The 14,821-nt window shown below is 32.5% G+C and overlaps 1 protein-coding gene across 1 annotated transcript in view; it reads left to right on the top strand.

The window, feature by feature from the left end:
• The window catches only part of LMBRD1 (LMBR1 domain containing 1), a 77,450-nt gene that overhangs the window by 43,093 nt on the left and 19,536 nt on the right, over positions 1-14,821 (top strand). The window contains exons 8-9 of the mRNA XM_016157602.2: positions 5,116-5,241; positions 10,763-10,915. Coding sequence (XP_016013088.1) covers positions 5,116-5,241; positions 10,763-10,915 — 279 coding nt within the window. The remainder of the gene's footprint in view (positions 1-5,115; positions 5,242-10,762; positions 10,916-14,821) is intronic.

Here is a 14,821-nt window from a genome sequence, read left to right as displayed (position 1 = left end):
AGGGAATCTGCTATTTTTTGAATTAAAAAAAAAAAAAAACCTCTAGGCACAGATATTTCTGTAGATATTTTAATTTTTGGTGCCATCAAGTGGGGGAAATGTTGAATAATGATATTTTTCATAAAAAAATATAATACATGGACTATCAAAGTGCCTACAGAAGCAGTGACTGCTAAACTTTTTATTACATACTCTAATCAGTAAGAAATTGAACATGTATTCTACAGTGTTTATGAATTTTATTTGTGTGTGTATTTGTGTTTGTGGCTATACGTATTTTATATACGATATAAACTAATGGATTAAAGAAAATTGAAATGATAAATTAAGGATTCAAAAATCGAATCAGTAATCTTTGAAACAGATGCCCCCTTTAAAAGTCAAATTTCTCAGCCTTCTATATAATACTATGTTTCATTGAGTCCATGACCCTGATTATAAGATACACTTGTATTTTATGTGTCACTATAAGGGAAAAAATCTTTACTCATGCTTTCTTATCATTTATAATTTTGTTTTTAGTGAGAGAATTTTAGTCTTATGTAAATACTTAAAAAATCATACTTTTCCAACTTAATTCACTTATACTTTTCCAACTTAATTCACTTATACTTTTTTCATACAAAGTGAGAAAAGTATAAGTGAATTAAGTTGGAAAAGTATTCCTAAAACTTCACATTCGGAGTCTGAGTCTTCTGAATCACTCTTTTGAGTTGGTTATTCATGTCCATGTTTTACTATACGAGATTGTCTTTTATGCTATCAAGAGAATGGCTTTTCTTGAGAGCGCCACTCTTGTTTCTGGAATTTTCTTTGAAGCTGCTAACACATACGTTGTGTAAATTCGAGCTGCTTTTGTTGCTTTTTAGTTTCTGTACTTTTGCGTTTAACTAAGTAGCAAAATGCAAAATGGCTTCTACTTTGAGTATATTCCTTTCTTAAGCTCATAAATCACTTGACTGTTGCTTCACAAGAAAATATATAGAATTATACTCATTGTTCCAGTGAATATTTGCTTATATGCTCCTTTTTTTATTTCTCTTTACACATTAACTTTTTGTTTCAATGTCAAATCATAGTACTATCTTATAAGATATTTTAAGTGGCAGTTAAACTCAGTAGTTGTACCAAGAATGCATGTAACTCAGCCAAAGAAGTAACTATTGTGACCATCTATGACCAAATTTGTGAATGTATAGGTAATGACACTATGAAATGACTTCTACCTAGTTAATAGTTTACAAGATGCATATAAATTTCACTAATGTTAAATGTATGAAAATACATGTGTCTTAGAATCAATGAATATTTAAAAGGAGAATCTTTATCGAGTACATGTTAAATGAATTGTTTCATTAGTCATAAGAGAATACATGTCCTTGAATAATAGATGTTACAAATATATACAAGATACTTAGCTTAAAGGCAGTATTCAATGATCATTTGCAGTAATCCAAGACTCACAGATGGGAAACTCTCTTCTCATACAGGAGAGAGATGTAGGAACAGGGAGCTGTTTCAAACTGGGCAGTATAAGAAGGTGGTAGAAATGTTTGTAGTTTGTATATATTCTTTCAAAATATTTTGAGTTTTAAAGATGATGATTTATTTTTGGTAGTTGAAAAAAAAGATGGAAGCTATTATAGACAACTTGAAAGCATTTTAAATCTTTTTAGCCTTGTTGATTTTCTAGTAATTCACTAGAGGGCAGTAGTAAGCAATAAAAGTTTTGCTTCTGAAAATGATAGTCTTCATATTTTTTTTTTCAAAGAAGTCTGAGGTTAAATTCAAAAGACTATTGTTTAAAGATCTTAAAGTTGTATTGATGAAATGTTTTATATAATGTGTTTTATGAAGCTTATGTAATTAAATATTGTGGTTAAATTTCCTGATTATCATTGAAATTCAAATAAATGTGATTTAAAAACAAGCCAAAAGCTAGATAACCAAAACAATGACTTCTTGCTTTCTTCAGACAATTAAAAATTCACAAAAAGATGTTGTATTCTGGACCCATGTTATCACAAGATATTACCAAGGATGTATTTTTACTTTCTAAAATCTTTCACATTAAATTAGGAGTTCGGTTCAGCTCTTCTAGTAAATATATAAATTTCATGTAAGGAAATGAGTTCATATGAATAAGTAACTCTTTTTAAATGATTTTTGGCTAAATATCTTCTTAGAAGAATTATTTTGTTAATTTAATAAATGTTTATTCTAAAATAAAGGTAGGAGAAAAAAGAATTGAGAGTAGTCCTTATGCATCAAATAGTCTACTACAGTTGTTATTAGTGTGGCTGAGGAATCTTTATTTTTAAAACATTGTCAAGTGATTCTGATTAGCCAAATTTGGCAGTGATAAAACAAATGTTCGCACCAATAATGGTAATGTAAAATGTTATGTATTATCACTGTGTTATAAGCAAAGTGCACTTACAAATCAAGGAGGGTTTTTCAGACATCTTGTAATTTAAGCTGAGACCTGAAGGGCACTGAAATTTGCTAATGAAGTAAGGTGAGAAAGTAGGCATTCTAGGTGAGGGCACTGTATGTACTAAAGTACGGATGCTGGAGAAAGCCTGTAGTGTATAAAATTGGAGTGTTTTAAGAACTGAACAATTCAGAGTCATGAGATAAGAAAAGGTTGGTAGGGATCAGGTCATGAAGGGCTATGTATGCCAGGATGAGATAATTGGAGTCTATTCACAGGACCAATAATTCTACCTCTCATTGAAACACAATACCAAAAACTTTTCAAACAATCTTAGATGAATTTCTGATATGTAAAGTAGAAAAATGAAGTAGAATTGCTCTGGAAAAGTAACAACAAGTCTCTGCATCACTATTTGCCTTCTATCTCCCATAGTAGCCCCAAAGACACTTCCACAGAACCCTAGGAACTCTTCCCAGAGCACTTTGAAAACTACTCTGCTTGTTAGTCCTGGAGAATCTTAAAGGGTGTTAATTGGAGGAACGGCATAATCTGACTTGAGTGTTAGAGGGAGATCACTTCAGAAACAGTACAAAAGATGGATTTGTAGAAAGTGAGACCAGCAGACCAGTGCAGAGAAGTTAGATGACCTTGCATTTTGATGGTGGACACGCACTAAGGGCCACATTGTTAATATTGACTAGAGCAACAGCTTTCTTGGGAAATAGTATTAAGTACTGAGGTTAGTATATTTAAGGACTCAGATCTATCCAACACAAAATACAACCATTGCAGTAAAATAAGCTTAGTTTGTAGGTATTTGAGAGGACAGGGAAATATACTTGGATTTAAACTGGGTTTAACAAAATATTTTTGCCTTGGTATTTGGTTATAAAAAGCAACATGATACTGTATTTGTCAAATGATGTGCAAGTGTGGGGAATTGGTAAATAATCATTATATAAATTCACATACTCATCGGACTCTTAAGGTGTTGGGTTACTTTTTTTAAAATTAAAAAAAAAAGAGTCTTTAAAAGTAGAACTACTGGAACAATCAAATAGGTCAAAATGATAATAGGGACAGGTAAGTCCTGTAAAGAAGGGCGTTATGGGATACTTTGGCTCCCATAGGCTTTTTTTCTTTACATTTACAGTGTCTTGATATAAAATGTTCAAAATGTAAAATTTAAACCTGATTTTTTTTTTCTTCTTATATTTTACCAAGGTCATTACAAGTTTAAATTTGACAAGAATTCAGTTAATTAGAAGAAAATCACTCTACTTTGTCTATATTACATTTTCTTCTAATATCAACAGAACTCTTCCTACTTCTCTCTTTCTTGAATAGGAAAATTAGGAAAACATTAACTTATGCTTTAACAGTGTATAAAATGCAAGATTTTAACTATTTCTCCTTTAGCAAATATAAGAATTTGCATATTGGATAACAATTTCAGCTAGTTAATTGCCTAAAAGTAACAAGATATAGAGTCAGTATTACTTGATAGGACTAGTTCATATCTGAGATTTCCTTGTAGTCATGTTCCTGGTTCATATTCTCCCATAATTTAAAAAAAAAAAAAAAAACAGTGTATCAGAATTTATGCTTTGTTATTTGAGTTGTAGTTTAATCATTGTTTAAAGGAGACTCAGTGAAGAATATTAAAGTAATTAAAATTGACACTAAAGATATTTGAGGTCATCCTGGGATTTGACAACCAAGTAGCAGAGAGCATTAGAGAAAAAATGCAGGATCATCCAGGATATTTTGGAGTTTGAAGTAAAGCCTACAAAATAGCATTTATCACTTCTGCCCACATTTATTGTCCTGAACTCAATCTCACAACCCTGTATAATAACTGGGGAGACTGGCTAAAGTAGTTTGGCTATGTGCTAATGAAAGAAAATGAAAGAAATACATAATGTTGTATCTGCTTCAGAGCCTATTGCTGCAACCAGGAGGTGATAGTTGTCCATTTTGCTTCTAAGGATTTAAGGTCACTAATGATTTGAATAATGGTCACATGGCATTTGCCATTAAGGTTTTTAATTGGTACAATAAAAAGTTATCATTTGAGACTGGCTAATGTAGAACTGGGTATTGTAAAATAATGTTTATTCTTAGTGTTGATTAATAGTTAAAAATTAGTTGTAGAAAAATATTTTAAATACTTAGCAAAAAGATTGATTATAAATATTTAGAATTTGTAAATAAACTATATATACACAATTGGTATGTTGATCAAATAACATGTATATTGAAACACACTTTATTGAGATTTACTATATAAATACTTGGAAAAAGTTATTTTTTTCATAGAAATAATTTTATAAGTTTTTTTTAGTAGTTCACCTATCTTAACCTCTGATTAGCCTGAAATTGTAATTTATTTCTTTATGATAAAATATTATATTTACATTAATTTTGCAACTTGCCCTTTGAAGAATAAGTATTATCTATTCTGGGAATAGTATTATAGATATAACTCTATAGAAGTATAAGTGTGAAATAAACAGGAGAATTATAAACACGATTCACTCCCATAGGCCATGTTCTTCAGTGAATATACAACTACTTATTCTCTTTGTAATTATTTTAAATAAGATTTTTACCTGAAAATTGTGTGTAGTATGTTTAAAATAGTATTCTAAATCACATTTTAATGTTGTTCCTTTTAGGCCTATGGCATGTCAGCATTACCTTTAAATCTGATCAAAGGAACTAGAAATGCTGCTTATGAACGTTTAGAAAACACTGAAGACATTGAAGAAGTGGAACAGCACATTCAAACAATTAAATCAAAAGTGAGTGTGTGTTCTTTTGTAATTGGGAAGCATAAAATTACTTTGTCTTTGAGCTGCTTTCTGATGTGACTTAAACATTGGCAAACACACATTTTTGACATTGAATGTTTTACAATATATCCTATAAGAAACATGCCCATATTTTAAAAACATTTGTATTCTGTGAAATATAGGGTATGGTCAGTTTGAGATTTGTCAATTAAATGTACTTATGAAAATAAATTTTTTGTTTCCTCCATCACATTCAATTAATAATAATCTTATTTATTGAACATAAGAAAAACAACATTTTCTAAATAATGCTGCTAAACTAGCATAATCCTCATACAGAAACCAGCCAATACAGAAATCAGCATCATGGTAGAGTGAAATGCCCTTGTCTTTTCCCTTTAATCTACAAGTAGTAGAACATCTATTATTCAACAAAAAATTCCTTTGCTTGACACACTAGGATGCCTAAGAGATCCACACATCTATACATCTGAAGTTGGGTGGGTTGGAATGCATAGGGAGGTGGAACTGGGGAAATGGCAGGGACTGTGCTTGCAACCTGGTTCTCCCACCATGGCAGCTGAGCCCACAGCTCTGGCCCTTCACCACAGCCCCTGCGAAGGAAAGGGAAATAGCGATGTTGGTCTCCTGACTTTGGCTCCCTTCCCCGGCTCCAGCAGTGCTGGTGCCATCACAGGGCTTGGTAGCAGCAGTAGCAGTAAAGGCAGTACATGTGACTTCAGCCTCCTGGTGGTAGTAGGCAGTAGTGGTGGTGGGGCTTGTGACCCTGGCACCCCTGCCCCATCTTACTCCCTCACCACAGTGGCAGTGCCTGAGACCTAGACAACTCTAGATGCAGTGGGGGCACATGCCATCCTGGCGACTTGGGCAGTGATGCTCGTGATGGTAGTGAAACCCATCATCACAGTGACACTTGTGACATCAAAGCGCCAGTGACTTTGAAGGCACGAGCAGCACTGAAGAGGGCACCTGCAACACCTCTGGTAGATGTAGTGGAAGGTGGAAACTGCTGACTTTCAGATATAACTAGAGCCAGTTCAGGTAAGAGAAACCAAAACCTTCCACTGTATAGCCCCTTGCTAGAAAACAAGAGACTGGCCTTTAAATAAACAACCCATTGAATTACTAAAACTAAACAAAGCTGTACCTAAATAAGAAAGGTGTTCGCTATTTCAGATGCTCTGGCAAGAGAATAGTCCATCAAGGACTGTGAATAATAATAACACAGTATCATGAAAGAAAAGGACAATTCTACAGAAACCAAACGATAAGAGAATTCAAAATAGCCGTCATGAATAAACTCGATGAGATAGAAAAGAAGTCAGAAAGGCAGTTCAATAAGCTCAGGAGTAAAATTAATGAACAGAAGTACTTTACCGGAAAAAAAAAAAGAAAAGAAATTCTGGAACAGAAGAACTGAATAAATGCAATGAAGAGCACATTAGAAAGCATTAGAAATAGAGCAGGCCACATGGAAGAGAGAATTAAGTGAGCTACAAAATAGAAATCTAGAAATGATTCAAGTGAAAATGAACAAAGATTAAAAAATAAATAAATAAATACTATGAGCCTTACCCAGCTCAACTCCATTATAAGGGACAACATAGGCATTATGGATATCCTGGAAGGAGAAAAGAGAGAGAAGGGGAAAAAGAGCCCATTTAAAGAAAACATAGATTTGAAATGTCCAGACCTTGGGAAGGAACTGGACTTGTACTTATACATAAGTACAAGAAGCTAATAGAATACCTAATTATCTCAATACAAAGATAATTTCTCTAAGATATATTAAAACTGCCAAAAGTCAATGATAAAAAATAATTCTAAAGCCAGCCAGGGTGAAGACAGTAACCTGAACCCCTAGGTTACTGTCCCCTGATAGGGAACTCCTTTCAGGCTGTTATCAGATTTCTCAGCAGAAATGCTGTAAGCTAAGAAAGAGTTCAATGACAGGCAAAATATTGAAAGATAAAAGTTGCCAACAAGAGTAATCTATCCGGCAAAGTTATCTTTTAGATGTGAAGGGGAAATAAAAGATTTCCCAGTCAAACAAAAGTTGAGGGAGTTCACCACCGTAAGACTTGCCTTACAAAAAAATGTTAAAAGGAGTTTTTCTATTAGAACCAAAAGAGTACAAGTATGTAAAACTTTAAGGTGATACACACAGAATCAGAAAATTTCAACTCTATTACATGATATAGTGTTAAGTATTTACTTATAGCATAAAGGTTGAGGGGTAAAAGCATTAAAAATAATTATAGCCACTTCAATTTGGTGACAACTAAAAGGGAAGTTTATAGTAATACAGTCTTATCTCAGGAAACAAAAATCTTAATCTAACCTTATACCTTAAGGAGCTAGTAAAAGGGGAACAAATGAAACCCAAAGTCAGAAGAAAAGAAATTGTAAAAATCAGAATAGAAATAAATGCAATAAAGACTAAAAAGACAATGAAACTAAGAGCTGGTTCTTTGAAAAGATACACAAAATTGACAAACCTCTAGCTACACTCACTAAGAAAAAAAGACTAAAATAAAATCAAATGAAAGAGAAGTTACAGTTGGATACCACAGAAGTAAAAAGGATCATAAGATAATGTTATGAAAGGCTATAGGCACCAAATTGGACAACCTAGAAGAAATGAATAAATTTTTAGTCATACACCCTTCCTAGGATGACTCATGAAGAAATAGAAAATCTGGATAGACTGATCACTAGTAAGGAAATTGAAAGAGTAATCAAAAATCCCTCTCCCTAAAAAAAGCTCAAGACAAAATAAAGAACCAGTTACTCCAAAAGAAAAAAAAAATCTAAGACTAGATGGCTTCATTGGTGAATTTTACCAAACATTCAAAGAAGATTTAATAATTGAAAAATGGAAGAGGAGGGTATGCTTTCTAACTCATTTTGCAAGGCTAGTGTTACCTTGAACTAAAATCAGACAAACACAGCACACAAAAAGAAAATTACAGGCCAGCACCTCTGATGAACACAGATGTAGAAATCTTCAGCAAAATACTAGCAAATCAAAAACAACAGTACGTTAAAGGATCACACACCATGATCAAGTGGGATTTATTCCAAGAATGAATGCAAGGATGGTTTAATATCTGCAAATCAATCAACATGATACACAATATTAATAAAATAAAAAAAATATATGATCGTTTCTGTAGATGATGAAAAAGCATTTGAAAAGATTCAACATCCATTTATTATAAAAACTCAAAATGGATGTGGAAGGAAAGTACTTCAATATAATAAAGACCATATATATGACAAACTCAGAGCTGACATCATACTCAACAGTGAAAAACTGAAATCTTTCTACTATCAAGAACAAGACAAGCATGCCCACTTTTGCTACTTTTATCCAACATAATTGGGACCTAAGGGATTTTCTAGAACGTTGAATGTTTAGCGCTACAACCAGGATGGTTGGCTATCTTCATAATCAGAGATATGCTAAATAGAATAACTCAGTATATATTTTTTTATCCTTTAGGTATCTTAATTTTTTACCCTTGTTAGGTATTAATGAGAATTTGGGGTTGGGTATACTGCGGCAGATTGAAGGAGAATAAATGTAAAAGAATAGATCAGTTTTAGGCACAAGATATATGCTCAAGAAATGTTAGCTATTATGTACAACAAAAACCGTAAGTATATTTGCATATATGCACGTGTATAAATACATAAAAAACGTGTAGAAGAATATTGATCGCTTAACAAGGATAACCATAGGAAAGGGAAGTGTCATTGGGAATGATGTTAAATGGAAGCTTTCACACTTTACTTTTTTTTAAACAAAGGGTATGTATTTATATACTTTATAACTTATTTCTTTTTTCAAATTAGATAATTGGTAGACTGCTGGGTTTCTATTCTAGTGTTTGTTTCTCTGACCAGAATTATTCTTATATTGATTTAGTCAGTTGGCAGAGCAGACTGGGCATCCATCCTTCATTCCCCGAAGCATTCACTAAGTAGGCAGATGACTCTAGTTTGTTTTTAGTGGACCCTTAAATCAGTTTACTATTTTTCCCTCTGACATTGAAAGCCAGCAGTAAAATAAAACTACTTCATTGTTGATATCTTTTTGATATTAGAATGTTAGTTATGGTTGAGCTATAAAGTACTGGACCCTTTTCATACTACACAATAATATCAGTACCTGGATCTACTAGAGAGAGTGTGTTTTTTTGTTTTTTGTTTTTTGTTTTTTTATTCCTTTTCCTTCAGAAAATACCTTTCTGTAAGGTTCCCTTTTGGGGATGCAATTTGGTAATACTTAATGTAGATTAAAGGAGTGCAAATTAAATACTGTCCATTATATGCAAAGTTTGGTCTCTGGATCATTTACTGAGAATTTGGCGGAAATGTAAATTCTAGACCTTACCCAAGATCTACTAAATCATATTTTCTTCGGAGTAGGGTTTAGAAATTGTGTTTAACAAACTTTTCTGGAGATTTTTATGCATAATAAAGTTTGGGAAGCAATAAGATAAGGGATGAAAGAGGATGGCTGATTCCGGAAGAGCATGACAGTGCTGTAATGTCAAAAGATCATTATAACTGGGAATCTCTTTATGAAAGGGTATTCAGGTATTGTCTTCATTATATCTCTGATTTTAGATTGAGGCTGCATTAGGATATGCTGGACAGCAATCTGTTGTGTATTTGCTGAGAACCTATAGGGACATTACCTTCTAATATCTAATGTCTACATCTTAAAAATGCAGTCTCATAAATGTTTTTCTTATCCCTCCCAATAAAATGCATGAGTTCACATTTCATCTTTTTTACACTTAGCAGTTGTCTTACTATAGTTTATTATCGTATCCAGTTAAAGACACTTAAAGGGTGGGGGAGTTCAAGAGGAAAAGTGTACCTGCGAAATACCATGAGAAAGGTATTCTCATGTTTACAGTAAGCATCACACAAAAATAGTTGGGAATTATCTTAGGTTGACCAAAGAAAACATGCTCATTTGCAAATATACTTGGAGAACAAGAACATGCCAGTTCTTAGCAATTATTATAAAAACCTCTGCATACCACATGCTTGTATTACATCTTCGTGTGGGTATTTGAACCAGGGGCTGAGAAGCATCAGTTCAGGTACACTATAACAATCATTTGACCAAAGGGAGAAAAGGAGATAGATAAGGGATAGAAGGAAGAATTTGGAGGTGAGAATAATTGACTAACTACGTGAAGTACCCCATAAAAAAAGGTGCTTTTAAAAATATTTCTCTCCATATAACTTTACTATATATTTAGAAAACAGATCAAGAAGAGGTTCAGTATTAAATGTATATACATCCACATTGGTCCAGATATGTATATTGTCACATCAAAGTTGTCAACTTTTTTCAATTTATAAATTTGCCTAAGGAGTCATAGTCAACCTAAAAAAAATGTTCATTGCCTGATCTGCTAAATCTGATGTGTACTTTATTAAGTCCTTAATGGTAAAAAACTGTTTTATTTTGTTCTGTTGTTTATAGAGCAAAGACGGTCGACCATTGCCAGCAAGGGATAAACGTGCCTTAAAACAATTTGAAGAAAGATTACGAACACTTAGGAAAAGAGAGAGGCATTTAGAATTCATAGAAAACAGCTGGTGGACAAAATTTTGTGGTGCTCTGCGTCCCCTGAAGGTAAATGGAGTTTTAAAAATATGCTGTCACTCTTCTTCCAGGTTTATATAGTTCCTCAGAAAAGTTGTGTTCTCCTTTTGAGATACTTAAAAGCATGGATTTTGGAGTTAAAATAATCTGGTTTTGAATCACAGCTTTGTCGGTTGGTAGTTTGGGCAAGGTATGTAGTCTCTCTGAACTTCATTTTCTCATGTAATACAAGTATCACATGAACAAAGTTGTCAGGAAATTTAAATTAAAATATAAATAAGTAATGTAGTATACTGATAGAATATTTTTCAAGTTGTACACTTTATAAATTGTATATCTGGGGCTCGTACTAGAACTTAGGAGCCTTAACTGAAAATATTAGAATTTACTTTATCATTAGACGATATGTAGCTAAAAGTATGTAAAAGGGTATTATTTGAGAGGGAAGACCATTACTTTTTGGTGGGGTGGGGAGAGCCATCATCTGCTAGCCTTGAATTCTTGGGACTATGAAACTTACACATTAAGTACCTAAACTAAATTAAGGTGGTCATAATATGACCCCGAATATAAAAAGTAGCTAAAACTACTGGGCACAGACTTTTATCTGAGCCCATTCTGTTAGCTGGCATTTCAAACACCAAGCTTGTATATATACTGTAAGTATACAATGCAGGTTGTAATTCAGAAACTACAATTATTGGACTGGTTTGAGGAAAGTTAGAGAAGATAAAGATAGAAAATCAGGTTGAGTTCTAATGCTACTTTATCTCCCTCTTATGATTAGAAAGGAAATGAGGAAAATCACTAACAGGTCACCTCAGAAAGGGCTTCTTTTTGAGAGAGTTCTTCAAAAACATACCATAATCAGTTAATTCTGTGTATCACTTTTTTCATGTTAAAATAAAATTTTTGATTCACTCTAGTTCTTCCCTCAAGGTGATTTTTTTTCCATACGACCAAAGTTATGATGAAACCCTCCCTAACCTTATCTTAATTCTAAATTGTTTATAGCTCCTTATAAATATTTATAACCTTCTCTGTAACATTAACTGCCTAGTGTTAAACATGCTCGATTCTATTAAACTGAATATATGCTTAGAGGGATTTTTAAATCAACTTTATTAAGTGTGCAGATTGATTTTGCCAAATGTATTTATAGAATATTCACATTTCCCCCAAAAGCTATTTTATGTCTCCTCCGCCCCCTTGAGCTCAGATCCTAGACAACCACTGATGTACTTCTGTCATTATACTTTAGTTTCATGTACTCTATAATTTTATATGAATGGAATCATAGGGTATATAATATTTGTCTGGCTTCTTTGACTCAGGACAATGTTTTTTAGATTTATCCATATCATTGCATTTTTTCAGTGGTTTGTTCTGTTTCAGTGCTAAGTAGCATTCCAGTGTGTGTCTGTATCACAATTTGTTTTTCTACTCACCTGTTAGTGGAGATTTGAGTTACCTTCAGTTTGAGACTATTATGAATAATAGTGATATGAGCATTCATGCATACATCCTTGCATAGATTTGTTTTTTCATTTCATTCATTTTTCTTGAGTAAGTACCTAAGGGTAGAATTGCTGGGCCTAATGTTTAATATATGTTTAAGTTTGTAAGAAACTGCCAAAGTATTTTCTGAAGTCGTTGTACCATTTTGCATTCCCACAGCAGTGTAAGATTTCCAATTTCTTCATATCCTTCTCAACTTTTATAATGTAACTGTAATAGTTTTCCTAATGGATGTGTTGTATCTCATTATGGTGTGATTTGCATTTTTCTGGTGTCTAATGATACTGAACATCATGTATTTTTATCAGCCATTTGTGTATCTTCTCTGAAATGCCTATTTAAGTCTTCTGGCCGTTTTTAAAATTAGGTTTTGTTTTATGACTGAGTTACAAAATTCTTTATGTATTCTGGATCGGTACTTTGTCTAATATATATATTGCGAATGTTGTCTCCTAGTTTATGGCTTGCTTTTATGTGTTCTAAATACTTGTTCAAAGAGATTTTTTAAAGCTTTTATAGCAGACATTTTCTTCTAGAAGTTTTATAGTTTCAGCTCTTGCATTTAGGTTTGTGGTCCATTTTAAGTTAATTTTGCGAAATGGTATAACTTAAGGTTCAAGGTTTATTTTACTTTCCACATGAATATCAGTACCAAATTTTGTCAAGACTACTTTTTACTCATTGAATTTCCTTGGTATTTTTGTCAAATCAGTTGATCATATATATGTGTGAGGGTTTATTTTTGGACTCTCTTCTCCATTGATTTATATGTCCTTATGCTAATACTTGATTACTGAAACTTTAAAATCAACCATGTAATCAAGTAGTGTAAGTTCTTCCGTTTTGTTTTCCCTTTTTGAAATTATTATAGCTGTTGTAGAACCTTTGCATTTCCATATAAATTTTAGAATCAACTCATAATTCCACAAAACACCCACGGGGATGTCTGTTGAGATTCTATCAAATCTGTAGGTAAACTTGGGGAGATTGATGATTATCTTAACATTGAATCTTCCAATCCATGAACATGATATCTTTCCATTTATTTATGTTATCTTAAATTTCTCTTAGCAGTCATTCATAGTGTTAAGTGACAAGGCCTTTTTAAAATACATTTTAATAAATTTATCTGTAAATATTTCTTTATATTATTACAGATGCTTTTCTTTAATTTTAATTCTCAAATATTTGTTGCTAATATGTAGAAATTGTTTTTGTACATTGACCTCGTATTGTGTAACCTGGCTAAATTATTAATTCTAGTAGCTTTATTATAGATTCCTTAGAAGTTTTTATGTATATGATCATGTCAGTTGCTAAAAGACACTTTTACTTCTTTTCAGATAAAACATTTTCAGTCGCTTTTTTCCCTTACTGCACTGGCCAGAATAATCAGTGCAATCATTTATCATTTATTTCTTTCACTATATAAATTTTTCCTTCCTGAATATTGATCTCAGTGTTTACTTATCTTTCCATTACCTAGTCCTAAATAGGAATAATTAGTTAGGAATAATTAGCAATAGACATTCCTGAAGGAAATAACGGGAGATACAAACTTACTGTTATGTAATTGAGGGTTTAACATGAAAACCAAGGGATAAACACTGCTTTTTTTTTTTTTTGCTCAAATGAAATATGAAAATTATTTATTATTCATCACTTCTGTTTGTCCACAGTTGATATAATTCAGAAATAGGAAACCACATGCTGTTAATGCTTCTTAAACATTAGCATCCAAGTAGTCCTAGTGGAAGAAGATAGAGACAGGTCCACTCAGCCCTCTGCAAAGCTCAGTATATGCTGGAGGTGATTTAAGAATGGTGAGAAGCTCCTGATATAAAATTTATTTTAAGTTATGTTCTATCTCAAAATTGTGTGGTATATTGCCTTTTACTCTGTGCTATAATCCATGTTTTATTATAAAATATATTAAATCTAACATTTTGCAAAATGCAAAAGTTCAAAGTTTTATAATATTTTTTTCATAAGAGTAGATCTCTGTGAGATGCCTATCGAACTTGTGATTTTACATGGCCATGCATTCTTTAGAATGTGCACATCTCATTTCAGAAGTATGAGGATTCAGAGCATGGACTTTGCTGTCATTTATATCTGGTTTTGAGTCCTTGCTTTGATCCTCACCGGCTGTGCAACCTCTTTTAACCTCACTTTTCCAAACCTCAATTTTCTCATCTTTAAAATGGAGTTACATACTTAACCTTATTTTTGTTATAGGAAATAAATTAAATTATGTATGCAGTGCATTGCATTTTGATATAAATAGCTTGGAAAGTTGCAGCTGTTATTGTTATAGTTCTATATGTAGAATTTTTCAACTTCTGAAAAATACTGCCATGGAACTCAAGGGAGAAAATTAGTTTTGTGTTGAAGACATTTATACAAATAAGCATCTAA

The sequence above is a fragment of the Rousettus aegyptiacus genome, unplaced genomic scaffold (assembly GCF_014176215.1).
Source record: "Rousettus aegyptiacus isolate mRouAeg1 unplaced genomic scaffold, mRouAeg1.p scaffold_m13_p_1, whole genome shotgun sequence".
Classification (NCBI taxonomy): Eukaryota; Metazoa; Chordata; class Mammalia; order Chiroptera; family Pteropodidae; genus Rousettus; species Rousettus aegyptiacus.
The sequence above is the reverse complement of the archived record's forward strand: the minus strand, read 5'-3'. Positions and strand labels throughout refer to the sequence as shown.